Genomic DNA, 27,961 nt, shown 5'->3' on the forward strand with positions numbered 1-27,961 from the left:
AAGCAAGCAAAGCACACGCGGGACTCCTCTGCCGCCGTCGCCGCAGGGCCGGGAGGACTGCATGCGGGGCGGGCGGGCTACAGGCTGCAGGCCTCGGGCAGAGAGCGCTTGCGCAGCTCCCGCCCCGGCTTGGGCGGCGGCGCGGGCGCGGCGGGGGGCGCGTCCGGCAGCTGCAGCACCGAGTTCTCACCGGGCTGCACCCGCAGGTAGGCCTTGACCTTGTGGTGCCGGGCCTTGCCGTCGCTGAAGTCGATCACGCGGCACTCGTAGGTGCCTTCGTCCGTGGGCTTCACCCGCGACAACCGAAGCTTGTGGGAGATGTTGCTGCCCACCACCTTGACCACCTGGGGGCGACAGAGGCACCGTGAGCAGCGGCCGGGGTCGAGAGCCCAGACCGCCAGGCTAACCCCACCCCCGAGACCGCCGGGGAGGGCACCCCAGGTCAGCATCCCAACAGTTGAGTGGCAGGCGGGCAAACAGAAGCAGCGCCAGTGCCTGCCCACGGGGTGGTGCGTGCAGCCGGTGGAATACTGCCCGGCAGCGAAGAAGGGTGAGCCGGAACCCAGCCTGTGAGAGTTCCGCACGGAAGCAGGGCACAAGCCTCGCGGCGAAGCTCCAGGCCTGTGCTGCTGTGTTTGAACAACCGGCCCCCACTCCTGCATAGGACAGAAGCCGGCACCCTCAGAGCAGAGCTTGGGTGGAGCTCAGGAGACTTGGGGTGGGGAGCGGGAGGGGGGAGGGCCTGTGCCACAGTGAATGTGTCCGCATGTTTGGCTTCATGGCCAGCGCCCATTACCTGCCGAGCCAGCTCCCCAGCCCCAGGTTCCAGTCCTCTAAGATAGAGCCTGGAAGGTGGGGCTGGAAAGAAGGGTCAGCGCTTAGTGCATCTGCTAGTCTTGCAGAGGGCCAGGGTTCAATTCCCAGCACCCACACGGCAGCTCACAACTGTAATTCCAGTTCCAGGAGATCCAGTTCCCCCCTCTGGCTTCCACGGGCACCAGGCACACACACGGTGCCCAGACATATATGCATAAAATAAAATAAAATTTTCTAAAAGGACCCAGGTTGACAACCCAAGTTGGATGCTCTTGGAGGTAGAGTGTCGTGTTTGCATGTCAAGGTTTTGGCTTTATATTGATTTGGGTTTTTTGATGTTTTAGGATAGGATCTCATTATGGTGTCCAGGCTGGTCTCCAAGACAGTACCTTCCTGCCTTAGACTTCTGAACACGAACTTGTAGCACCACACCTGATCCTTTTTTTTTTTTTTTTCCACAATTGGGGGCTCCACTGTCCTGGGTCAAGGGCTCAGGAGACAGCCCTTTCGTGCCTGTGCCTCACAGACTTTCTAATGCTGTGGGTCCCTTCTGTGGCAGGAAGAGAAATCTGTCATCTGAGTGTGGCCACCTCCTAGAACCCTCTGTGGGACGTGGGGAGGTCATTGCCAACTCTGACTTCCTTTCACACAATGCAGTACCAGCCGGCTCTGTTCATTGCTGTGTAGTATTCTATCAGGTGACCACAGTGTGGCTTGTCTACCCGGTTTCCTGTTGGCTATATCTGGGTAATTTTGAGATTAGCACTCTCTCTCGTGAATAGATTTGCAGTGACTATAACTCCAGTAGCAACTTCTCTCCCCCCCCCCCCCCATTACAAGACAAAAAGGCAGTTGGGGTGAAATGCACGATTAGTGAGACTGGGCGGTGGGTGTGGGGTCTCTGATCTATTTTTTTAAATTTCTACAAGCCTGTAAGTAAAACAACAACAGAAGGTTAAAGGGGAAGAAAGTTGTTGGGGGTGGAAGGACCCTTCTCAGCCCTACCGGAGCTCGGCCCTCAGCCATCATCTGGCAAAACTCGCCCTTCTGGATAGCACACTAGCAGGCTGCTCGGCACCCCCAGTCCCGTCCCTGAGCACTAATGTCCCCTTTCTAGATGGCATCAGCTGCCAAGTCACAAAGTTCTGCTTTGGGACCCTAGTGGGGCCCCAGAGAGGGCAGGTAAGGCCTGTAGATGTATTTCCCAGCCTGCACTGAGACAGCTGGGTAGAAGGCCCACAAAGAGCAGCCAGTGCCTGCCGAGTGGAAAGATACACCCCATCTCCTTTCCCCAATTGGAGGGGAGCCCCACTGCCATCCTTAGGGTGTCTTAGGGTTCATCCAAACAAGGTAACCATTTTACTGATTGGGAAACTGAGACTCCAAAAGGAGTCCTGGCCTGGTCAGGAGCCCAAGTCAGTATGCAGCAGGGCTGGGAACTGACCCAAGGCGAGGCTCTATGCCCTCAACCGGGAAACAATGTGACAGACCCACAGAGGATCGCAGGGCTGGCAAGGGCTCCCTAAGGACACCCATCCCCCAGGAAGCAGGAAAACATGGGCTTATGTCACAGCAAGGAGCACTGGGGTGGGACACAGACAGACCGTCCCAAAGAAAAACAGGGGCACCAGAGTCAAGAATCCGGTGCCTCCTCCCCAGCGTGAGGCTCGGCTGGAGTCCCGCTGGCTCCGTCACCCTGACCAAGGGCACCGAAAGACCCAACGCGGTCCCGCCACGCTCTTCGGTGAGTTAGGAGAAGCCATTGCAAATGCGCAGCGGGAGTGAATTACCTCAACATCTGTTTCCCTCACGGATATTAATTATCCTTCATTTGTCAACCCTACAAGGCGCTAATGGAGTAATAATGCGCAGCGCTGGGAGCAGCCGCTCCTGGGGAGGGAGGCCCACGCCCCGCCCTCGAGGCGCCGGGGAGACTGGCGCGGAGACCTCTGCCCTGGCTGGCAGAGCCCTCCGCGACCTCCCGGAGGCCAGCAGACGGCGGTGGCCTCCGGGAGGGCGGCGCTTCGGTCAAGGGGTAGAGGGACAGATGGTGCAGCGCAGGCCACTCACGGGTACCCTCGCCATCCAAGGCAGGAGCCAGAAGGAGGCGAGGCTGCAGCCCGGCTTTGCCCTCAGCGCAGTGTGCAAAAGGCAAAGACCCAAACAGCGGCTATCGGAGTGCTTCAGCATTGCTGCACCGTGTTCCCGAACCTCCCCAGGGTCCCCGAGGGAAAAAAAACCGAGGCTCCTTCGAACGGGCACGCTAGGCCATACCTGGGGCGTGGCCTAAGGGCAGAAGTCCCTCCCACCTCACTCATCACCCCCCAGCACTCTTTGTCCCGGGGAGCTGGGGGACGAGGCCTCCCTAAGCCTCAGCCAGCAGCCGCTCCCTCGGAGGGGCTTTCTATTCTGCCTCAGTCGTTTGGGGGTGATGAGCCTGCAGGGCTTCCTCTTTCGGTACGACTAGAAAGGCCAAATGACACACCGGCGGGGCAGTCTGGCTGTAAATCATAACCACAGCCCAGCATCGACAGGCCTCGGCGATTAAGCACCTAATCACGCTGAAAGAGCCTGGCTCGGCCGGCTCTGATCGCCAGCCTCCTGCTGGCCACAACCACACACCCCAGGCTCTGTCCTCACACCTGGGCCAGGAGGGAGGGCCAGGCCTTCTGTACCCATGGCGTAGCTCCGAGAGGAGACCTTGGAGGTACCTGGAGAGGGAAGGAGGAGTGGACTAGCCTAGCCAGCGCCAGGCCCAGTTTGGGACCCTAAAAGGTCTGCGTACCTCTAGTTGGCCCTGCTGTGGTCACCTTGCTCCACGAAGGACATACAGCCCACACTCTTACTGCCCCTGCCCCCAATCATGCGAGATACCACCCTTCTATCCAGACCCCACCATCTGCAGGAGCCAGGGGTCCTCAACAGGGCCTCCTCCAGTGTCTTCCCAAAGCCCCTCTGACCCCATTCCATCTGCTCCTCCTTGACCGGCGGTTAGCCTACCCGCAGCAGGCATGGCGCAAAGCACCCAGGAGGCCTCAGCCCTGCCCTCCAGGGAGCCCCAGGCCTGGGTCAGCTCCGGCCACAGGCTCTCAGAGACCAGCCATTCTCCTCCCGTGCTGGTGGCAGCTGTCATGTTTCCTTCCCCGGGGAAGTAGTGGATACTTGGGCCTAGGGACTGAGCGTAAGTGACTGTGGCCTTCTGGAAGCATTTCTTGCCTACTGTGACTGCACCTATCACATCACGTGACAGGCCTAAGGAAGGGGCCTTTTATAAAAACAAAAACAAAAACGAAAATTAGTTTTTGGGAGAGTGTGAATGTTTGGGTATGTGCTTGTTTTGACATGTATGTGGAGATCAGAAAATAACTTTCGGGGACTGGCTCTCTCCTCCTGTACGGGCCCCAGGGGTCAAACTGAGGTCATTAGGCTTGGGGCAAGCATTTTTACCCACTGAACCATGTTTCCTGCCCCATAGGGAACTTCGTAAGTCAGAATGTCAGCCCTGTCGCTACCTGTGAGACTAGTGAGCGATCAGCTCTAGTGCAGGGAACTTTAGATAGATCATAGCAACCCTCCCAGACCTCAAACGTGGCTGACAACACAGGCACCCTAGGCTTTGCAGGACAGCAGACTGGGGATTTGCAGGCCACAGGTGAGTACTGGAGGCTGGGTCCCTCTGCCCAAACAAATTCCAATTTCTAGTGGTGTTTTTTTTTTCTCTCTCTTTCTTTGTCTCTTTCTCTCTCTTTACCAGCTTATTTCAGACACAGAGCTGGAGCCAGACCCAGAGCTCAGCTCCTGGTATGCTAATTGCTAGCCCCATGGTGTCCTCAGGATCTGCAACTACTGTCAGCACAGCCAACCCTGAGCCCGGACCTCTGTAGGCTTCACAGGTTCAGAAGTGTCCCCCCTAACTACTGAAGCCATGACTCCATAGGCCCTGGCGCTGCTGGCCTGTAGGTCACATAGCGGTTCATCAAAGGCCCAAAGATCGTGGGGTACTAGTCCAGCAAATTCAGCATTTAGATAATGTGAAAACGTGAGGTGTGGATCCTCTGGGTCCCCGCGGTCCCCACATGAGTTTCCGCACTCATTACTATCACCTGGACACAGAGGTACACACACTGAATCGAGTCACTTCATACCTATACAGTAACACCCATATATATAGATATGTTTGCATATACATTGGTCTGAGTGTGTGTAAAGAGAGAGTAAATCAGTAAATATTAACTGCACACCTAATATGTGCCAGGCTCTGTATTGGGCTGTGGAAATGCAACAGTGAACCGGGCTCCTCTTAGGCCTGCTGTCTCTCTGGGGGAGACTGACATGAAGCAATACGGGGGTGGATCATGACAGGCGAAGCACAGCCAGCAGGGAAGGGTAAGGGTGCGTTGATGACTGGGCCCAGGGTACCTCCCTCAGCTGAGCAATGAAGGGAGAGACAGGAATAGATTCCTAGGCAAAGTCTGGCCTATGTAGAGGCCCAGGGCTAGGAGGGAACAGATGACCCTGGGCATGGCAGAGTGGCCACAGAGCCTTGAAGGCTAAGAAGAAAAGTTCCAACCATTTTCTAAGACATTAAGAACCTGGGCTGTGGGTGTGCCTTTGGGCGTGGTCTGCTCTGCCTTTGCATCTAAAGAATGCTGGTTTGCATGGCTGTGTAAAATGCTGTGCCTAGGACCAGACCCTGAAGCCCCAGCTGGTATGAGGGATGGCTGGGGGTGGCTTCACACTCCCACGGAGAACGTTTATTTTATTTAACTAGTTAGCATTGCGTTCTCCCCTCATGAGGCTAGCAGCCCGGAATTATAATCCTCTCAATCAATTAGATAATTCTCTCTTTGCCAGGGCCCAGAGAAGCTCATGAAGTGGGACACAATCAAGGCATAGGGCGTGTCCTTGAAGGGGCTGTGTTGGTACACATGGAGACCTCTGCCTGAGAGTATGAATCAGGGGCATGGAATGGGAGCGTGCCCTTGGCTGAGGGCAGGAGGGCAGGGCTGGCTGCCTTGAATTATGAATGGCTGCAGTTCCCATGATCTATCAGAAGGTACCAAGGAAGCTGTGACCATTCATTCTCTCGCTTGCTAGCCCCTCCCCTGAGTGGCTGCAGAAGCCTCCTCCCTGGCCTCCTGGCCGCAGTGCGCTTACTTGTTCCTGTGGCTGCTCTGCTGCATCCCTCGTGCAGAAGCACGGCTTCCAGCGTGTCCTATCTGACTGGCCTCAGAGCCCTGGGAGACCCAGCCAAGAGGGGAATTGGAAAGGTTGCCCCAACACACTTGGGTGCCGGCACCGTGAGAGTGGTCCTGTGGTCACACGCATGCCCAGAACAGTCTTCTCTGCTCCATGCTCTTTCCCCATTGTATCCTCTTTCTTGACAGTTCCTATCTCTTCCATGTTGGGGTTAGATACTCAAACTCTACAGTAACTGTCAAAGCCCAGCTCCCTAGAGTCCCTGGCTTTCCTGAGCTCTGGCAGAGGACAGGGGTTCAGCAATACTAGCCACACTTCAGGTACTCTCCACCCCAGCTGCCCAGCCCGTAAAATAGACAAATGCCTAAGGCAGGTCAGTCCTGGGGTCTCTGCTCCCGGAAGTCAAACCCAGGGACCCTCAGATGCTCCAGCATCAGTCTTGATGGGCCAAAAGAGCCCACTCAGCCTCCTGAGACCTTGTAACTTCCCAATGACAAATGGAGCTGAGTCAGGCATGGAACGCCACAGAGGTACAGCTGGCCTTGGCCTACTAGGAGAATCTGTTTTCTCTCTGTGTGTGTCATTTTTCCTGCCTGTCATTCAATGAACTTGAAAAATACCTGGCAAAAAGACCCAGAAAACCAAACAAGAATCTCCACCAAGCCGGGGCACCTCTCGGGCCCTCTCTCACTTCCTCCATCTTTTTGCCCAAGTTCCCTGCTGAAATGGACCAAAACAAAGCAAAAACAAAAAGTTGTTTTCGGTTTTTTTGTTACAACTACATCTTCCATTAGACCATTTGTGCAAAGTCATTATCAAAACTCACACTTATTTTGGTGGCGTCCTTCCCCGAGTCCTCCTGCTGAGAAGCTTTTAGCTGTTGGGAGAGGGGGAGGGAGGAACAGAGCAGAGACAAGGTGTTAGCCAGGGGCGGGGGGGGGGAGGGGAAGAAACACTATAGAGAGGAGGACAGGTAGGATCATGGTCAAGTGGTCAAGGATGCTCCATCTCATCTGTGAGCAGTGGGTTCAGCTGTGGAAATGTCACCCTGAACCCTGTTCACAGAGACACTTATGCACATTCTAGTCAAAACTTAAAGCAAGAATAACAAATAAATAAAGGCTGGTGTGATGGCTGAGTTCCTGCTCTTGCAAAGGACCTGAGTTTAGTGCCCAGGGCTCAGCTCCAAGGGTTACAGTGCCCCCTTCTGGCCTCCACAGGTACTTCCACCCACATGGTGAGCATACTCACCATGAGTATACTCGGGCACACACATGCACTTACAATAATAAGTAAATAAACCTTAAGACAAATAAGATTCTAACTAGAGGTCATGAGGTATGGAATTGGGGCCCCTCAGCTCTGTGTTTACTGTCAGTGCAGGAGAGGGCAGCCAAAGGGAGGTGAAAGAGGTGCTTGCAACTTGTAACACTAACCACAGAGCCAGGCGTCATGAGGGTGTTTGGCTCTAAAAGGGGTGTGTCCACGAGTTCGTACAAATGGAAGAGAGTGTGAGTGGCATGTCCCTAGAAGTCTGTGCCCACTCTCCAGCTGAGAATACACCAGGGACTTTCAGTTCACATACCTGAATGTATGTTTTTAGCAGATGCACTTGGATCCTTGGCCATGTCCTGGATGCTTCCACCCCAAAATACCCAAGAATAACCTTGAACACCCCCAAATACCCAAAATTTCTTTCCTAAGGATGTCCTCTGGCAATAGGGATCTTCCACATCTGCACGTGGTAGGCTGCCATATTGGGGGCTTGTTAGCTGCATAATCAAGACAGACTTCACTACGGACTTGTACTAAGGGTATGTGTGTATGTCTCTGTGTGTGTTTGTGTGTGTGTGTACACGTATGTTCATGTGGGCATGTCTATCTCTGTGTGCTGCTTTACAGAGCAACGTGTGGGTTCCCACTGTCTTAGGTGTCTCTGAAAGCAGACCCGGAGAGCATGATGGGAGTGTACTCGACTCTCGACTCATTTGGGAGGGAAGGTTAGGAAACACTGAAGGGGAGGTAGGGAGTCAGACCAGGCTCGGCTGGCTGGCCAGCTACACCTGAGCTGCCAAGCACCTCAGGGACACTGGTCTTATCAATGACTCAGCCATGAGGAGAGGAGGCATGTGGCTTTTCTGCCACAGGCACCTATCGCCGGGCCAAGGCTGCCCCCGTCTGTTTTACAGACAGCAAGCACAGCTTCCCAGAGAAAACCGTTAGAGTGGCAGAGGCGGTGGGCAGGTGGCAGGGGCTGTGGCAGTGTGAACCAGGAGACTGCTTGTGGGGAGCTGGCATGCTGTGACCCTGTGCAGGGAACCTGTCTGCATGTAAAGCATGGGTGCTTGGGACGAACATGGTCTTACTCAAACAGCCCTGTACAAAAATACTGCCAGTGTGGTGTGGGGAGGTGATAGCAAGTGAACTGGGAGCCATATTACCCATTCCCTGAAGGAGGCTCCATGCCTCTGGCCTCAGGCTCCCTGACTCTAGGGGAGGTCTAGAACAGGCATTATTCTGGCCATCCCCTGCCCTACCCCAGCAAGAAAGGGGTGCCGCAGGGTGTTGCCGAGGACAGGGATGCCGGGCACAGAGTTCCACAAGGCCCCTGCAGCGTGCCCCAGGGACGCAGATCCCAAGGTCTTACCTGGCTGGAGGCCCATGTCTGCTTGTCAGTCCAGTCCCGGTGGCTGCGCAGGTACCACCACTGGATCTCCAGTGAGTAGGACGGGGAGCCGCTGCCTCGGAAGGAGCAGGCCATCTCCACGTCCTCGCCCGTCCGTGCGGTCATGTCATGGGGCGTCTCTGTGAAGAGTGCTGTGTGGGGAACAGGCAGGTGAGGGCTCAGAAGCAGGAGCCTGACCCATGAGTGGGAAGACACCGTCCTGAGGGACACATGGGCAGAGGAGCGATGAAGGAGGGCTGACTTGGAAGTGAGCCAGGAAGCCAAGAAGTTGCCAATTTTAATTCTTCCGGATTGAGCCTTGCCCACCATCTTTTAAACTCAAACCCAGTTACAAGGCTCCCATTTCCCCTGGGGTACACCCAGACATAACTCTGCCCTTCCTCGTGTGTGTGTGTGTGGGCCCTCTGTCAGGCTCTTTCCCCATTGCCTGGGGTTCTGCCTCTTCTCTGAGCTCCCTCTGCCCTGCTTATTCCTCACCTCCGGTCTGGCTCCTGTGATCAATCAAAGCTCAGTTTCAAGTCTCCCTTTTTTTGGGGGGAGGCATCAACTCTTTACTTGAGTCACCAATTTGGCCATTTCAGATGTGCTGGAGGCAGGGGTGTCAAATAGGAGAGAGGCGGCCACCCAGGAGCCAGCAGCAGACCCACCCTCGACTCAGGTCACCGTGCTGCACCCCACCTCATAGGCCCAGCACCCCTCCCCTCCATGTGCTCTGGTTCCTTCTCCCCAAACTGTCTGAGATGCAATTAGCATGCCTCCCTACCCTCAGGAGAGATTCTCCCACACAGAAGGAAGATGGTAGATGCCTAGCAACTGCAGGTCACCCCAAGAATGCGATGCCTGCCTGTCAGCCCCCACCCCTGGACTATGCTGTTCCCCGGGCCCAGCTCAGAGGGATCAACACTCCTTGCTAGACACTCCAGAGGGCCTCCTGTTTCAGGAAAGAGGGAGCTATGATACCCATTCTGAATTCAAAGGCTTCGGCCTTACCCCCCTCCACAGGACAGTGGGGGTTTTGTATGATCGGGTTTGACAATTGCCCCAATCTGGAAGCTTTTCTGTCTCTGTTCTGCACAAGGCACCCGGCACCCGTGTGGAGCTTTGCTTCCACGACAGCTCTGGGCTGGAGAGAAAGCCTGGCAGCCCAAGGCTTCCAAAGCTTCTTATGAGAGAAAGAAAAGGCTTTGCTGTTTCTCTGCAGAGTGGAAGGGCTCGCTAGGCCTGGGTACATAAAAAGGCTTGCTTGATGATAAAGCACATGGCTTGGATTACTGAATTATGGGGGTGGTGTGGGGTGCCACCCCAAGAGCTGGGCTGTCTTTGTCTCTAGGGGGCAGGAGGGAAGCAGGCTCCTGCAGAGTACTGCCAACAGCGCTTGCCCTCCTTGTCACAGCTCAGGGCCTGTGCCAAGTGCTACCTCTCTACCTCAACCCTCACAAGCTACACTGGGTCTTCGAGAAACTCCATGGGTGCTGGCCCATAGATTCTCCAGACCCCAGTCTCTTGCTGTGGGGCTGAGCCGCCATTATCACACCGACCTCCCTCCCTTCTTCTTCCCTGAAGCCAATCTGTTTTCACACAGCGGCTGGAGCTATTTTAACAAAGCACTCCCATGCCTTCTCCTCTCACCTAGGATAGGAGCTGAAGTCCCTACAGGGGGGAAGATGGTTTGTATGTAAGCTGATATGGTGACCACTAATGACACTTTGCTGTGTGGATCAGGGACCTGGATTTTAAATTTTATTTTAATTCATTTAAATGGAACCATTTTGTGTACAGGGATGGTTACCGTCCTGGGTGGCACAGCTAATGTGTTATCTGTCCTTCCAGGAGGTAACAGCCCTATCTATCTATCTATCTATCTATCTATCTATCTATCTATCTATCTATCCATCTATCTATCAATCTATCTATCATCAGTCTTCAGCACTGGTTAAAGGGTCTGGTTTACGGTGGGAAGTCAGTCATGTATCTGAACAGCTAGAAAATGGCCTCCAGGGTCCACACCTGATGATCCTTGACCAAGCCTTTGTGGCCAACATCTTTCCCAATTTTAACTGCCAAGCAGAGAATGCAAGGGTGTCACAGAGAACCTGCCACTGGGAGGAGCCAGGAGGGCCCTGGAACAGGAGCCCACCACATTGGATCCAGTCTGAGCATATTCCAGTTTGGTCCAGCCTCGGTCCCAGTGTTGGGTGGTTGCTGCGTATATGTCTCAGCAGGAAATGAGTTTCCTTATCTGTCCTTGTGATTTAGAGGGGGGCCCCTAATCCCCCACAAAGTGCAGTCCTTCGCCATACTGCAAGAGAGTCAGAGTTGGAGCCCAGGCCAGCCTGACCCCTGAGAACCCCATGAGTCTTAGTATATTTAGTTACTCTGGGGTAGAAGATTGTTTTGTTTAACAGATGGTCTCTCTGTGTAGCCCTGGCTGTCCTGGAACTCACAGAGATCTTCCTGCCCCTGCTTCCCGAGAGCTAGAATTAGAGATTGTGTCAGGGCATTCCAGCACCCAATGCCTTTTGCCTGTAGAGCTCTTTCTACAAGGGGGCTGGCTTGGTGGTGAAGGCTAAGCCATTGCAGCGCTGGCCTCGCAATGCACGAGGCCCTGGGTTTGACCCTCGAATGGCATAGTCTGGACACAGTGGCATACAATGTAATCCCGGCACTCAGGAAGTGGAGACAGGAAGATTGGAATTCAAGATCATTCTTGGCTTCGTGGTGAATTCAAGGCCAGTCATGAGACTCTGTCTCAAAAAGCAAAGGCAGTGGGAGTGGTCCCTGCTGGCCAGCCTGCTGCCCTGGAGGGCAAGTTGTATGCTGCCTCATCAGTGCACAGGCCTGGAAAGGCCACTGAAACAGCTTGCTCACTCCGAGAAAATCAGGGAGACTTCCCTGAGGCAGTGTCCCCTGACCTCAATCCCAGTACATAGACCATCATGAGCAAGGAGTGGAGAGGAGCTTTAGGTGGGAGGTCAAAGGAAGACTACAAGGCCATTGAAGTGGCTACCATGGACAGCTCCCCTTCCCACAGGGACTCTGGTCCAGGGTCTCTGGTCCCCCTCAGACTCATCAGAAGCTCCAAGATGGGGTACGGTGGAGCCTCCTTGGGTCCCCTCAGTTTCAGCCTCACAGTGAAGGGGCAGTGTGACTGAAAGGCAAAGAGGAGAAGAACATGGTGTGTGTGTTCTAAGCCCAGTGCCACACAGGCCTCAACTCCAACACTGTCGTCTGCCCCACCTGGCTACAAAGGTGAGGAGGTTGCCACAGCCACACAGAACTGCACTCTAACCTACATCTGGCCAGCCCATGTTCCCAAGATGGCTGCCCCTGTGTCCCCTACAGGGCAGCTTTCATCCTAACAGTCCCCATTTTTTTCAGATGAAACTGGAGCTCAGAGAGGTTAAGCAATTTGCTCAAGGTCACAGAGTGAGTCACTGGTTAAACTGAACACAATTTAAGAGTTCTTCAAAGTGGGGGAGCCTGGTCCACACCATCTCTGAGAGCCCCCCTCCAAGCCCCCAGCCCCTCTCCTTCCCACCAGCCCTCGGCCTCCCAGGAGCCTCTCAGACCTTAACCTGGAACCCTCTCCTCTTTAGCCAATCTCAGGTTTCTTCCAGGTCAGGTGCCTCCTGGGACCACAGCCTGTCTCCGGGGCTGGTGTAATTATAGATTTTGGAGGAAGGGTATTTGTGTTCTCCAGCCCCAGGACCTGCGCCCGCCTGGCTGACTCTCAGGGAAACTCGGGGAAGACAATTAAATCCAGTGTCCACAAATTAGGATTCTGTTGGAGAAGGACCGGGGGCTTGATTGAGCGTGACATCGGCTGCCTTTCTGCTGTTAATTGGGGCAGCGATACACTCATTAACCCCGGGCACTATCGGGCATCGGCTGCAGGGACGGGTGCTGGGGCCTGGCTGAGCCAGCCCTTGGCTTCTGGCAGGTAGGAGTGAGGGGAGGTGGTCCCGTCCTTCAGCCACAGGCCCTTCCAGTCAGGGTCTAGCCCACCTACGCAGCTCCGGCTTTGCCTGTCAGCCTGGCCCTCACCGTGCCACCTGGGTAGGCCTTCTTGCCTCTCTGTGCCTGTTTCTTTATCTGCAAAGGGGGAAGCATGCAGGGGCTGCTGAGAAACTGGGCTCAAGGCAGCATATTCAGCATGTATACGGCAGGTGCTCACTCAGTAACCCCACCCCTCACCCCCTCTCTCTAGAGATGCCTCCTCCGAGCCTCGTGAGACCTTATGGCAATGGAGCATCTGCACATGGTGGGCTCCAGGACCCCTCATCCACCAAGTGTGGTCCACTTCCCAGAAGCCACTGGGCTCTTGCACACCTGAGGGACTCATCCACCCACGGATGGGTGGCCCAGCCTGTCTCCCTGCTGCTCTGAGCCCAGATCTCACACACACACACACACACACACACACACACACACACCCTTTAGCTCCTCTTGCATGGCTGTGCCCAGTAGGAACGGCGCTGTTGTCACGGTGGAGCCTCTGCCTGAACTGAGAAAATGTCTGCATCGTTCTGACAACAGCTCAGCAGACTGAACGTCTGCCGCCTGTCCCGTTACACGCTTTGACTGCCCGGTTACACGGCCAATGTTAACGTGACAAATGCGTACTCCGAGCATTTTTACCACATGTTAAGAACCTTCCAGCGGCTTTGCTACGTCTTGGCAGCTGCCCCTGAGTGGACATTCCACAGCTTGTTATCTGGACCAGGCCCCCTCTGCACTTCCCAGTCCTGGGGTGTTCACTCCCGGCCACCTCCCCAGGGAGGCCCCCTTCTTTAAGTCTTCCCCGACCTCTTCACTGGGCTGTTGTCTCAGGCTCATCTGAGTTTCCGTCGGCAAACGGAAGCACGGAGTCCTAAAAGCTTGGCTCCCAGCTGCTTCCTGCTTCATCCCAGCCAGCAGGATAGGCTCACCTCGGGTGCTCGGTGAACCCCACCATGCTTGGGGGTATACTCCCCCAAGTTCAAGCCACCCAAGAGAGCAAGGCTCAGAGGGCCCAGGACCATCAGGGCTAACCCCCTGCCTTGTTGCAGCAGAGAGGGCAGGAAGCCCATCTTACACCCCAGTTCTTGTACAAGAGACTTCCTTCGGGCTGGGTTAGGTGGATTGTCATCAGTCTATTTGACCGTGCAGTCCTGGGCCTCAGAGAGGGAGCGCTGAGGCTGAGGCCACAGAGCAGGAGGACACAGAGTCAGCGCACAGCTCCAGAGCTGCCTGGGAAGTCCCCCCACCAGGGCGGGCACTTTACCTAGCCCTCCCCCCCTTTTTCAGCTTACAGCGAGTGAGACTTGGGAGCCATTCTAGGAAGCCTGCTGGGTGCCCAGCCCGGGCAGCATTCCCCCACCCACTCCCCCGGGGTGAGGATAGGTGCTCTCCTGGTTTGACTAGTTTGCCTGTCTCAGCCTCTGCCTCAGTACTGATTAGAAAAGGGACTGTCTCAGAGGGAACGGACAGGCCAGGATGACTTAGTTGTGGGCTCCTTGTGAATCCTGTCATACGGCTGAAGGAATGCGCAGGGTGCCCTCGTGGGAAGATGGCTGCCCGAGCGTGCAGCCATCGTGAGAGAGGAAGGAGAAGGACCAGCTGTGACCCCCCTCTCCACAAAGAAAGGCTTTGTCTCAGAAAGGCCCTGGCTGTCATGCAGCCTGCCGGGGAACACAGACACACACTGCAGAGACCACTGTGCGAGCAAAGGCTGCCACTGAGTGTGAGTGCTGTTTGGGGGTGGGGGGTGCGCTGGTCACGAAGCACAGCATCCCAACCCCTGTCCCTCCCGGCTTGTAGCAGGGTGGTCAAGCTTGGATGTCAAGCCTACAAGGGGAGACTCAGAGCAGCAAAGGCCCCGCCGCAGGCAGGAACTACAGCCGGCTTTCCAGGGCGGCCTCCTCTCCTCCGCAGGGCGCCTGTACCACCGGCGCTATTATTTACTTAATATTTATTTTCAGAGCATCTTTCCCATTTTACTTAGATAAATTCAGCTTAAAAGGAGACTTTTATTACTGCCATAAATGGAAAATCAGCGCTGCCTGCCATCGGTAGAGGAAACTGTAAAAATCAACACTGTGCGAAGCAGCCGGCATGCGTGACTCTCAGCCAGCAAGGCTGCTGCGGGCTCCTGCCTCTGCCTCCAGTTTGCTCTGTAACAGGGAGGCGGGTGAAGGGAAGAGGAGCCAAGACGAGTTCTGTCGCTAAATCCAGAGTGGCACCACACAGAGACAGTCTTTCCCATCCAAAGGGACTTGGGACATAGGTCCCTGTTAAGTGGGGGTGCCATGGCCACCCCCAGTCTCCTGGCCTGGTTCCATCTCACTGGTCTAGTACCACAATTCATACTTCGACCTCCGGGGCCTGGCTGGCGCTGTGCCACAGATGCAAGCCTTTGCCTGCCCCTGCCATCAGAACACCGATGCTTCGTGTCCCCTCCACTTGTGATAGTTGGGGTGCTTGGAACAAGTGAGGCAAAAACCAGGGTAGGAGACCCTTTGGTCTGTTCTGCTCCGAGCAGAAGGGACTGTTCCAGGTGCTGGCTTCCCTCCAGAACAGAAGAATGAAGAGTGTGGAGGATAACAGACACAGGAGGGAGCAGAACATAGAATTCATGAATTCTGAATGACAGGGGGACCTCAAGACAGATCTGTCCCCTTGGGAGCTGGCTTCTCTCCTGCACAGGAGCAACACCTCAGTGTCCCCCAGGCCATCTGACCCAAGGCTCATCCCAGCAGCCTGGGCTTCGTCAGCACCCGTCCTTACAGGTGTGACTGTGCTGGCCTCCCTGGGAGGACCAGGAGGGAAGGGAAGGAGCCAGGGTGGGGAGCCCCAGACTCCCCAAGTCAGGGTGTGAGCTACCGCCTGATGTGTGGCTATCTGTGAGCTCTGGTTCCTGTCTGCCTCACTGGCTGAAGGCTTATTTTGAGGAGGAAACAGATTAATGAGGGCAAAGAAATCACTTATCCATGAGGTTTAGACATGAGCATGTTCACCCAGATGGGGTCTCTGCCTGCCCTGGTGTGTGTGTGTGTGTGTGTGTGTGTGTGTGTGTGTGTGTGTGTGTGTAAGTTGCCATCACCAACAAATACAAAGAACACATTTGAATACTTAACCGTAGGCTAGGAGACCAGTGACACTGTCTCAGTTTTCCATATCCCCATCTATAAAATGGGAGTGATGACAGCAGCAACTGCCAGTATCTAATAAGGTGGTCTGCTTTCACCCAGGAGAGCTATTTCCTTCTCCTTCTCCAGTGCTGGGGTCAAAGGCATGTACCACCATGCCCAGCAGCCCAAGCTATTTCCAACTGAAGTGACATTTACTTAAAATTCAGCAATCTGAAAGGGAGGGATGAAGAGTTGCCTGCACGACTCTCACGGCTGTCTAGTCCCCACATAGTCTCACCACACCAAAGGACGCCGTAGCCAGTCGGCAACCACCCTGCCCCACCTTCCCCCGCCCTGGCAGCTGCACATCTTTTCGGCCTCATTGGATTGGCCTGTGCTGGACATTCTATGTGGTAAGACGTGGTCTACAGGAATGGCTTCTTTCATCGACCACGGTGGCTTTGAGGCGCCCCTCAGTGTTTCATTGCATTATGGGGTTTTGTTCATTTGTTTGCTTGCTTGCCTGCCTTTTGACATTTAAATCTATTTTACTTTGTATGAAGGGTCAGCGTGGGGCTTGTGCCATGGCATGTGTGGTCAGAAGACCACTTTGGGGAGTCAGTTCTTTCCTTTCAGCATGTGGGTCCTGGGGATTGAACTCAGGTGATCAGGCCTGGCACCTTTACCCACTGAGCAACCTCATTGGCCCTCATTACTCTTCTCATGAGTCGTTCTTTCTTTCCTTCCTTCCTTCCTTCCTTCCTTCCTTCCTTCCTTCCTTCCTTCCTTCCTTCCTTCCTTCCTTCCTTCCTTTCTTTCTTTCTTTCTTTCTTTCCTTCCTTCCTTCCTCCTGGAACAAGTGCAACCCTGTCCCAGGCCGACCTACAACTTGCTATACAGCCAAAGGTGATGACCGTGAACTTCTGATCCTCCTACCTCTGCCTCCCAAGGGCCGAGATTACAGATGTGGGCCACCACACTCCATTGTGTGGTACGGGGAATAGAACCTGGGGCATCATATATGCTAGGCAAGCACTCTATCAAGGGTGCTACATCCTCAGCTACAAGCATGTCTTGTTTGATTGCTTGCTTGCTTGCTTGAAACAGTGTCATGCTTTGCAGCCTGGGTTGGCCTGTAACTTTCTTTGGAACCTAGGCTGGACTTGAACTCACAGAGATCCGCTTGCCTCTGCTTTGAAAGAGCTGGGACTAAAGGTGTGTGCCACCACCGCCCAGCTTTCAAGCGTTCCTTAATGCAATAGGAATTCCCACTACAACCGGGGAAAGCCGCCCTTCTCACTCTCCTTGCTTATAGGGGAAACTGAGACATGGAGAAGAAAGGAGTCTGTTGATGTGTGTCTATATGTCTGTTTATCCTGCCAGGCCACTCAGATACTAAGCACGCACCCACTGAGCAGGCGCGCTGTCACTCAGCAGCTGGAAACAGGGTTCTTCCCAAGGCCACCAGCACACATTGAGGGAGATGGCAGTGGAATTACAAATCTAGGGAGATTTAAGGAGAGCAAAAATATTCTGGCACTTGCAGGATTGTGGGAGTTGATCAGGCTTCCCCGGTGGAATTCCTGCCTCCTCCTCCCACACAGGCCGGAGGGAGGGAGAGGCAGGCAGGTGTGGGAGGCTCAGGGAGCAGTGCCAGGGCCAGCAGGAGGGAGCCAAGAAGGCCAGAGTCCTGCTGGCTACAGACACTCTTTTTTCTTCCTTGCCTGGCCGTCCTGCAGAGCCAGTAGGGAGCCCTTGCCCTGATGGCTAGTGGGGCTCACTGGTGTGAATGAGGGCCAAGATGTGAGCCCCATAGTGTGACTTCAAAGTCCAGGCACACGCCTACCTGCTGTCAAACAGGCAGAGAGTGGAAAGAGCAAGGAGCAAGGATGGCGGCTACCTAAGGTCAAAGGAAGGGGCACCATAGATGTAGCCAAGAAAAGAAAGAAGAGCTGTGGGGAGACCAGGAGGACCCCCACAGAGTCAGGGCCAGGAAATGGGGTGGGGGGGATGGGAGGGAAGGCAGCGATGAGGCAAAAGCGAGCTGAAGAAGCATATACCCAGAGTGCTCCCGAGCAAGGCTCTTGGGCAGCTCAGCTGGCAGGGACAGAGGAAGGACAGCCCTGGTATGGGGCCACCCCTGGTCCCTACCCAGAACCTCGAATCTGCCAAGTCACAACCCCTGCCCATCCTGCCCAGCTGCACTTGGAAACGCCAAGGTGGCATCCAGCGAGGGTTCCCTCTTTGCTGTTCACAGCCCCACACAGGGCAGGCTTGCTGTGTCTACTTCCTCTCCAAGGCTCTAGTCTTTTATTCTTTCGGAAAGGACGGCCTAGCCTGGCGTCTCTAAACCCAAGGACAATGCCAGAATCAAGTATTTGGAGCAGAAGGGGGGTCTGCCCCACCCCAGGGCCTTTGCACTTATGGTTCCCTTACCTGGTCCAGGGATAGAGCACCAGAAAGCAAAGAGGAAGGTGGGAGGGGCATGCAGAATTAGGCTGGCGACTGGGGACTCCTGCCTGCAGGGAGTCTAGGTGCACAAAGGGACCAGTGAGAGAGACTTCAACCCTGCCCCAGGCCTTCCTTCAGCCTGCCCCTCCCTCCCTGGGTATGCACGCCCGGAGACCATTAGTGTGGCTTTGTTTTGAGTGCCATTTCCACTACCGAGAGCTCTGGCCGCAGGGCCCCCATTAGGGACCCTTTCCCGGGGCCGATGACAGGCGGCAAACAGCTCCCCAGCGAGCCAGCAGTAATTGCTGCTGTCTCTAAGGCCGGAAATGATTTTTTTAAAGCCTCACAAAGCAAAACAGACAGACACCGGGCTGCATGCTCTCTGCCTTCCCACCTCAGTCAGGAAGCAAGCCTGAAGGTCTGAGCGTGAGGCCCACTCGAGACTCCTAAAGACCAAGAGCGTGCTGAGGAAGCCAGGCTGGAGGCCCAAGCTCATCAGGCCTCTCAGAGCCTCAGTTTCTTCATCTACAGGCTAGCTATGTAGAACGGCAGCAAGGATACCGGTGGCTCGGAGCATAGGAGACATGGGGGACAGCCGGAAGGGAAGGATGGAAGTGAGCCAGGCAGGGAAGGACACAGGGACATGGCTGCAGTGGGAGAGGAGCTTGGCAAAGGCAGGACACACACCATGTAGGTATGCATGCGTGCACACACTGGTCCCCACCTCCTCCCCAGACAACATTGCCACACCCCCCCCAGATTCTGAGCCAGAGCCAGCAGCTCACAAAGCCACACTCAGCGAGCCTCAAACTATACCGAGGGTCTTCCTGGCAGGTGGCCTCTCCCCCAGCCTCCTGCACCAGCCTGAGCTCCTGTTCCCCAGACTGCGCCAGACCGACCCAGGCCTTCCCGCTCCCCACTGGGGTGTGTGTGGAGACATGGCTCAATGCGTGCCTTGCAAGCACAATGACGTGAGTTTGATCCCTAGTGTCATAAAGTTGGGAGTGGTGGTGTGTGCTTTAATTGCAGAGCTGGGGAGGCAGAGAGGTGGATCCCTGGGGCTGCCGGCAGCCAGCAAGGCCTAATCAGTGAGTCTCAGGCCGATGAGAGACCCCATCTCAAACAAACAAACAGAACCAAGATGGGTTGTGCATATATGCATGCATGTATATATACATACATGTATACATACATACATGCATGCACACACACACACACATACACATACATACTTACAAATATACATACACACATTTGTGAGGCCCTGAGTTAGATCCCCAATGGCACAAGGAAAAAAAAAAAAATACAGCTCACTCCAGGGACCAGCACCAGGTCCTAGCATGATCTTTGGACCTTGGCCACTGCTGGCCTTTCCAGACAGTTCCGTATAATTCTCATTTTCCTTACTCGAGTGATGAGGCTGCTTCTCCTGGGAGCCAGAGATGGAGTTCAGGGCCTCCCACAAGCTCTTCGGAAGTCTAAGCAAGCCAGGTTCATGTTTCCAAGGCGGTAGCGGGTGGTTCTCATTAGACTCAGAGGATCATGATCACTGAGAAAAGTGGGCGCCACTGGTCTGGGCCAGCTGTGGCCCTCCAAGCCCCAGCATTTCCTTACTTATTCACTCATTCATTCCTCATTCATTCATCCATTCATTCACTCTTCTGGCTGACATTTATTGAGTACCCACTCTGGGTGGCTGTTTTTGAAATAGGTAATGTATGTGTGTGATTCTGAATTGTCATTTGATGAGGGGAGTGTGTGTGTGTGTGTGTGTGAGAGAGAGAGAGAGAGAGGTGGTGGGGTAGGTGAAGGGTGTGCGGAGAGAAGACAGAAATAGCAGATACAGGAAAAGGGACAAAGAGACTAAGAGGCAGAGATAGGGAAGAGGCAGAGAAAGATCTGGAGAGACAGAAACCCAGAAAAGCAACTGAGAATACCAGGGGAAAGTGGGTCCAGGGAGAAAGACCAGGCAGATGGCAGACACAGCACCTGGCTGATGGCACTGTTGACCCCAAGCAGGTAGTTCCCCAAGGCCCCTTTCAGCTCCTGAGCTGACCTCCCAAGGGTAGCATGAAAGGGAGTAGAGGCTGATCCTGAAGCAAAGGCTACAGACTAGGGCCCCAGGCTGGCCACCCGGGCAGGGAAGCCCTGGGACTCCTTCCCAGCCTGCCCACCTCCAACTGTAACCACCCAAATATACTCCAGGCACACACTGAAGCAAAATCATCACTCCCTGTGCTGGGATTCCCCGGATGGAGACACAGAAGCAGGAACATGTTCACAGGCCCCAGCATTCTCCCTGACAATGCCTGACCGAGACCCCAGAGTGCCCTGCGGGTTCCTTCAGGAAGAACTCGGCACCCCCAGTGCCGTGCCATTCCCTCCCCCATGACAGCCTTACAAGCCAGGGCAGTGAGCCAGGGCACTGTTGGGTTCAGGACCAGGGGCTGCCTATACACACTGCTGGCAGCCTAGCGAGCAGCGGAGAAGGGGAGGGGCACGGACAGACATGGAGGAGCTTGGCTTTGTGCCCCTCGCCCCGGCTGAGCCTGCCTGTGGCCCGCCCTGTGTGCCTCCAGGTAAATCGCATCCGACCTCTTCTCAGCATCCTGAGCTGAAAAACCCGGTTGCCCTTGATTTTGTGGTAACGAGAAAAAAACTGGACGAACAAGGCTCAGAACCCCAAGACTCCGGCTCTGAGGGACCTCAGCCTCTCCCCCCACCTCAACTCCACCACATCTGCTACTGTGAACAGGGCGTGGGCTCCGGAGGGATTTTAGAAGCCTAGCGTTTAGAAGCAAATTCAGCTTTATTCAGATGGGGAAACAGAGGCCAGGAGGGAGGCAGGCAAGCCCCCTAGCAAGGCAGAGGCAAGGGGGAGCCGGACAAAGCCACTGCCCCTCTCCCTTGCTAGCGTTGTTTTCACTCTGGGCTGGAGTGGGCTGGGAAGGCTCCTAGGTAGGATGAACCCTCTCCCCACCGGGAGCTCTCCCCTCCCACCTACTCCTAGTCAACCTGCAGCTTCACTGCAGTTTGTCGGAGCTTCCCCAACACCTGCTGTGCTCTGGCTCCTCCACCCTCCACCGACTCAGGGTTGGGAGCTTCGAGAAATAAAGAAGCCCTCCGTGACTCCCCCATTAGAATGGCTGGGTCCTGCTTGCACACACAGCTGTCTGTTCGGGGGAGCTCAGTCTAGGCACAATCATTGCCTACAGGTCAGAGCCCTCCTTTGAGCTGAATGTCACACCCTGGTTCCCCACTCCTTAAATAGTCTCACAAAGCCCAGGTAAACCTTCCTTACGGGCACAGTTGTCTGCCCCCACCCTCACCAAACCTGAGAACTGCCCAGGGCAAGAACCTTATCTGTCCACTCTACTAATAGTTTTCAGGAGCTAAATGGCCTGGCATACGGCAGGTGCTCAATTGATATGAGTAAATGAACAGCTTCTAACGCTTGGCAGCATCCTCCACCAAGGTATAGCCCTGGCATGCCCCCAAAGCTACCCGTTCCCACTCTGGATGCCCACCACCAGGCCTGGGTACCACCTGTACTCTGATGTTCTTAATGGTTTCCTATAAACAAACCCACTAGGTTTAATACCCTGTTAGTCTCATCCTAAGCAATCATATCTGTGAAATCACAGTTTTGATGTGCTGGCTATATTTTCCAGCCCACATTAAAATAAATGCATACCTATTAAAATGTAAGAGGTTTGTCTGGGCTCTGCCTAAGACTGTCTCTCAGGGAGGACCCAGGCTCGCTGAGGCCCTGTGGAGGCTTTGGGAGGGATTGAAAATGAAGTTAGGGGGTGAAATAGAACGGAGCCAAGGCCTCAGAGATCCTGCTGATGGCTTCCAGGAGGAGCAAGGGACTCAGCTGTGGGAGGGGCCTTGAGGAATAGTTGTAGGCTGAGCCTTGCCTTCCTTCTCCAGGATACTGGGCACCACAGGGAGCCAACAGGTGGGTACTGATCCTATATCACAGATGGTCACGGTCACTGGGTGGATGGCCTCTCTGGTTTAACGCTCTGCCCCTTCTGATGTACCACCAGATCGGGGAGGAAGCACACCTGCCCCCCCCATCCACCTGGCAAACTCATTCCATAAGCACCAGGGGCTGGGCGCAGGCTACACAAAGTGAGGTCGCTCTTACCACCCCACCCCATCCTTGCTGTGGCCAGTTTCATGAGACTTTTTACTGCAGACATGGATTCCCTGTGATGTTTAAATTATTTTCAGTGTTTTTAAAATAGATTAATGTGGATAGAGCATGTGTGAGAATTTGGATCCCAAACCTTTACCTTGCCATCCATCCATCCATCCATCCACCCACCCATCCACCCATCCACCCACCCACCCACCCATCCACCCATCCACCCACCCATCCACCCATCCACCCACCCATCCACCCACCCATCCACCCATTCACCCATCCACCCATCCATCCATCCACCCATCCGTCTCTGCACCTCCCTGAGCCGGCTTGAGATGCTCTTCCCATAACCACATCAACCATCGTCCTCAGTCCCTCCCTAAAGTCTCAGGGAGAGTGGCTGAGTTGCTGAGTACCTGGAAGTGGGCTTGAGTCAGGTTGCCTCTCTCTCTCCTTCTTCCTTCCTTCTTTCCATTTTTAAAAAAAGATATTTTGGTTGCTTTTTTTTTTTTTAAGGCTGTCTTGCTATGTAGCCCTGCAGGCTACAAGGAAGCTCCCCATAACTCCTGCTGTCCTTGTAGGTGGCAAGAAGCAGAGTCCAAGAGGCCACCTGTAGCTCCTTTTTTTTTTCTTTTTTTGGCAAAAAAAGGCCCCAGGAGTCTGCCCATGGGCAAGGTGTCAGAAGCAACTGGTGTGAAGGCCTTGAGGTAAACCATTTCTGAGGGCCCATTTCCCATGGGAGGCTGGGAGCCCTCAGCCCACGCTGAGTGTTTATGAGAGTAATTGATGGCATAATCACCAGTGCAGGAGACAAAGGAGAACACACATTTTTAACATCGCAACCTTCAGCAGACAGGACTCAATTTTCTTCCGCAGTCCAGCCACCACACCAGCCAGCTTATTGATGGTGAGATACCAACAGTTAGGTAAGGAACCCAGGGAGGCCGGAGCATGAGCTGCATATTAAATGGTCCAGAGCCCCTCCTCCGGGGCACCCCACAGCTTCTTCCCGGCAAGGCGGAACATCTCAGACCAGTAATCGCTCACTGGACCGCGTGCCAGGCCAGGCTGGGGGCTCTGTCTGCACTGGGGGGTGGGGTGGGAGGCATTAATAATTGATGGTGCTGGGCTGGGTCGGGGGCCGCATACTGCTTGGGTTTTCGAGGCTTCTCTGTTTCCATCCCTCCTCCTCGGGAAGCTAAAGCAAGCCTGAGCGCTTGGTGATTCCCCACTCTCGATCCCCACAGAAGGTAGGGTGACTATTTAAGGCAGGCTTTCCTCTCTTCAGATGCCAAGAATCACCTAGGAGCTCATTGAAATGCAGATTGGGGGGCGGGGACTGAGGTGTAACTCAGTGGGATAGCTCTTGCCAGGCAAATACAAGGCTTGAACCCCAGCACAAGTAAAAGAAGGGAGCGTGAGGTGGCTCAGCAGGCAAATGCACTTGCTGCCATACCTGACAACCTGAGTTCAAACCCCAGGACTAATATAGTGGAGGGAGTGAACCAATTCTAGGATGTTTCCTCTGATCTCATGCACACCTCAACAAAATAAACAAATGGAAAGAAAGAAAAGGAAGGAAGGACAGAAGAAAAAAGAGGGTCAATGTTCTGGGGACATATACATTATCACAAAAAACCCTGGTGGGCTCAGACTGGGGCTTCTGCCTTCCTGTCCCCACCCAGAAAAAGCACAGGGGGCTCAGAGGTAGACTCCAGCAAGATCTGCCACCTTCCCGAGCTTCCGGTCCTTCTCGATGACACATTGTTTTACCAGTTCCCTGGGGAGCTAGGGACCCCCCATTGCAATGAGGGCTATTCAAAGAAAAAAGTTCATTACAGGATTGGGCTGGGTTTGCCCAAAGGCTGGCCTGGAGATGACAGGCCCAGAGCCACCTGCAGGCCTTCATTCTGAATCTGGCCCTCTGCATAGGCTCGGCGACCTTGGGTAAGGGTCTCTCTGAACTCAGTTTCCTTGAGTAGCCTCACACAAACGGTGCTGGCCTGCATAAGTTCACAGTGGCAAGAGGTCTGGGGCACCTGGAACACATAGTCAGCATTTCAGCATTTCGTACACAGGAGCTCACTTCCCTCCCACCCCTGCTGGGCGCATAGCAGTGAGCTGGCCCTTTCTTAGGAGGAAAGCCAGAGCTGACGTTACCATGTAAGAGGTGCGCATTTCCCCATCCTGCCGGGGTTCGGGTGCCTTGTTAGAGCCAGGCACCATCCATTCTTCGAGCCTTTGCAATGCTTCCTTTGAAGGGGGTTGAGTGGATGTGGAAGGGAGCTGGGGAGTAAACAGACATCCTTGCTGACCTGGTCACAGGCTGTCTGTGTAACAACCCCGGGGATAGGCAGGTGTAAGGCAATAGCTGGTGGCCGGGCAGGATCAGATGGAGCTGGAGCCATGAGCTGCCACCAAGCCAAGCAGTCGGGGCTCACAGGCTCATCCCCAGGAATCCCTGCTTTTAGCCCCGACCCTTTATCCCAAACCCAGAGACACCATCCTGACCTGGCCATATTCCCTGAATCAGCTGAGGGCACGTGGAGCCCAGGAATAATGAAACGATCAGGCTCCAATCTGCTAAACAGCAATTTCGGGGCTTTTTCAGCACACACAGCTTTTATCAAATTGGTATTCTCCTCCTGAACACAAATGGCTTATTAGACATGACCCACTTATTCGCCGCGTCTCACTATCATTAATAACTGTTTCTTTTTGTGATTAAGTGAGTGGCTCCAGACCCTTCCTGTGGTGACAGGGTGCTGGGCCCGGTGGAGGGGCAGCTGTGGGGCTCCTCAGCAGCCACTACTTGGTGACTTTGAGCCTGGCAATGTCGAGAAGGCAGCCTGGCCCCTGCGGAGCAGCTGGGCCATTTCTTGAGGGACAGAGCAGGAGGTCCCAAGGGCTGACCCATTTACCCAGAGACACAGGCAGCTTCCCAGCAGCAGCTCCTGTCTCTCTTGCATCCAGCACCTCCCCTGGGCCTTCAGGGATTGGTCCAGAGTGGGGGCGGGAAGATTACAGTGGGGCTGTGCCCCCTCGGCCCAGCTGGCACCAGGGGGCAGGAGGAGACTGTCGCACAAAGGGAAGAGCCTGTTTGCTCAAGAATAACCAAAATCCTGGGGGTCTGGTGCCCTAAAGACAGAATGTCTGCAAGCCTCAGAGTTCCATGTTCGCATCTCAAGAGACCTCAAACTCAGAAAGGGAAGTCCTTCTCGGAGAAGCCTCCTGGTGTAAGTTTTGACAGTGCCAAGGAACTGAGCTGGGCAAGCAGGCGGGAGGGGAGAGAAGGGAGGAGTTCCCAGTTTCCTCTGAATGAGAAGGAATGTGACAGGGAAATGAATGTCCTGGGCGAAGTGCTGCTTCGCCTGGCAGACCCTGGAGCCAGCCTTGGCTCAGCCACCCTCTCACTCTGTGACCTTGGGCACATCCCCTTCACCTCTCTGAGGCTTGGTTTCCCATCCGTAAGTAGAGCATCCAAATAGTCCTTTTCTCTACTTAGTGTCTCTCCAGCCAGGTCAGCAGAAATTATGATGGATACAAAGGTAAGTAAATGACGCGCTGAGGGAGGTTTCTGTCAAACACAGTGAGGTGTAGATGCAGGGATCCAGAGCCCCTAGAAGCAGGGACCCGGAGCATGGACTTGAAAACCCCTCCCCCTGGAGCAACCCCATTCCTGCAGCACAGCCGCAGAAGGCCTGCCCTGGGTTTCTAGGCTCCTGCACACTCCCCTCGCTCATTCCCATCAGAGTAAATCATCCCGCCCTCAGCCTTTTGTTCAAGCCTCCCCCAGCCTGGGCACACAGGGCACAGCATGGGTGCTGTAGCCTCCGCTGGGGGGAGGGATGAATGGAGGGGGGGGGCTTCTCTGCTCTCACCCATCCCCGCCCCACCACAGGCGGGGAGACTCCACAGAGCTACCTGCCCCAGCCACCCAACTCCGCTGCCAAGTTGGGCTCCTGTGAGCTTCAGACACTCAGGCAGGCAGTCCTGGAAACGCTCGCTCGCCCCCCCCCCCTCCCCCGCTCCCACAGCGCTGGAGCTGAGGTTGAACACTTCAGTCCTCCGGGGCGAAGGTGAGATGGGGTGCCCCCTAGGAGTCAGGGGTTTTCCTGCTCACCCCCAGAGACAAACAAAGCGCCCTAAATCCCTTTCCACTCCGGCTCTCCACCCCGACCTCCACTTCCCCACGTCGCCCTCACCCTCGGGACGCCACCCACACGGCCAAGGAAGCTGCCACCCAGACTAGCAGGTCTCAAGCAGCGGCAGCCGGCGGCCCCTCAGGACCATGCCCAGCCGCGGAAGGCATGGAGCCCGACGAAGGAGAGGAGAGCAGCTTCCGCGTGAACCCCACAAAGGAGACAGGCCCCCGGGGCAGAGAGGAGCTCGTGGGCAAAGTGCGTGCCCGTGTTTGCGCGTCTGCAGGCAGACAGACAAGAGTTGTGGCGAAGCGAAGCGTGTGTGCCTGGGCGCCAGCTGGCAGGGCGAGCCAGCAGCCAGTGTCTGACGCGTGTGCGTAGCGGGCACAAGTGTGTTTACCAGCGAGGAGAGGCTCGGAGGGGGTGTGCGGAGTTGTGAGTGTGGGATGCAGCGAGCGTGGCGGAGTGTGTCCGCGCCCGGAGACATCTGTACGGTCGCGGAGGTGTGTGTACCCGCGTGAGCGTGTGCGCGCGTGGAGGAGGTCTTCCGAGAGCTCGGGCGAGAACGGGGGTGCGCTTGGGGCCCCTCCTCCCAGAGCTGTCTCGGATGGGGCCCGGGGTGGGTTCCTAGTCCCAGCAGGGGGCGCCCGGGGGACTCCGGGCCGCGGCCTCGGTCGGCGCAGGTTCGAGCCCAGCAAGCGCCAAGTTGGAGCGGCTGCGGCCGGGGTGGGGTTCAGGGGGGGGGGGGGGGGGGGGGGGGGAGGAAGCCTCTGGGGACCGAGCGAGAACTCACCGTGTCCGGAGACATGGTTGTCCCAGGGCGCGTGGCCCGCGGGCCGCGTGGCGCCACCGAGTTGCAGGAAAAGTGCCAGGTAGTGGAGGGCGCCCAGCGCCGCGGCCAGCGGGGCCCCCATGCTGCGCGCTCCGGCCGGGGGCGCCGCCGCCTCACATCGGGGCTCCGCAGCCCGCAGAGCCTGCGCCCGCCGTGCCTTGCCCGGCGCCGCCGCCGCCGCCGCCCTCTCCCGCTGGCCCCGGCCCGGCCCCGGCTGCAGGCAGCGAGCGCACGCCCAGCCCGCCGCCTCCGACTGCGGGACTCTTCGCTTGCGCGGAAGGCCACTCCGCGCCGCCGCGCGCCGCCCTCCCCCTCGCTCCCCGCCCTGAGCCGGCGGCGGCGGAGGGATCCGCAGCTTGATTTATCATCAAAGTTTTGCCCAGGCTGGGATTTTTAAAGCGGTACTCGCGGCTGGGCTGGTTGCGCGGGAGCGGGGGTGGGGCGGGCCCGGGCGCGGGGGGGGGGGCCCCCGGGGGTCCAGGCCTCCCCCCTCCCCCAGCTAGGGGGATGCGAGCCGAGGGCCGCCCGTCAGGACTAAGGGGCGAAGCATCCCTCCTGCCGCCAGCCCCGCGC

At 55.7% G+C, this 27,961-nt stretch overlaps 1 protein-coding gene across 1 annotated transcript; it reads right to left on the reverse strand.

The window, feature by feature from the left end:
* Positions 1-27,642, reverse strand: Vstm2l (V-set and transmembrane domain containing 2 like). The gene is made up of 4 exons (XM_055602276.1): positions 27,350-27,642; positions 8,663-8,832; positions 6,842-6,892; positions 1-344 (listed from the first exon to the last, which is right to left on the reverse strand). The coding sequence occupies exons 1-4, from the start codon at positions 27,468-27,470 to the stop codon at positions 78-80; spliced, it is 609 nt and encodes a 202-aa protein (XP_055458251.1). The 5' UTR covers positions 27,471-27,642; the 3' UTR covers positions 1-77.
* Positions 27,643-27,961: the final 319 nt, after the last annotated feature.

This window comes from Psammomys obesus, unplaced genomic scaffold (genome assembly GCF_907164565.1).
Source record: "Psammomys obesus unplaced genomic scaffold, mPsaObe1.curated_primary_1811, whole genome shotgun sequence".
NCBI lineage: Eukaryota > Metazoa > Chordata > Mammalia > Rodentia > Muridae > Psammomys > Psammomys obesus.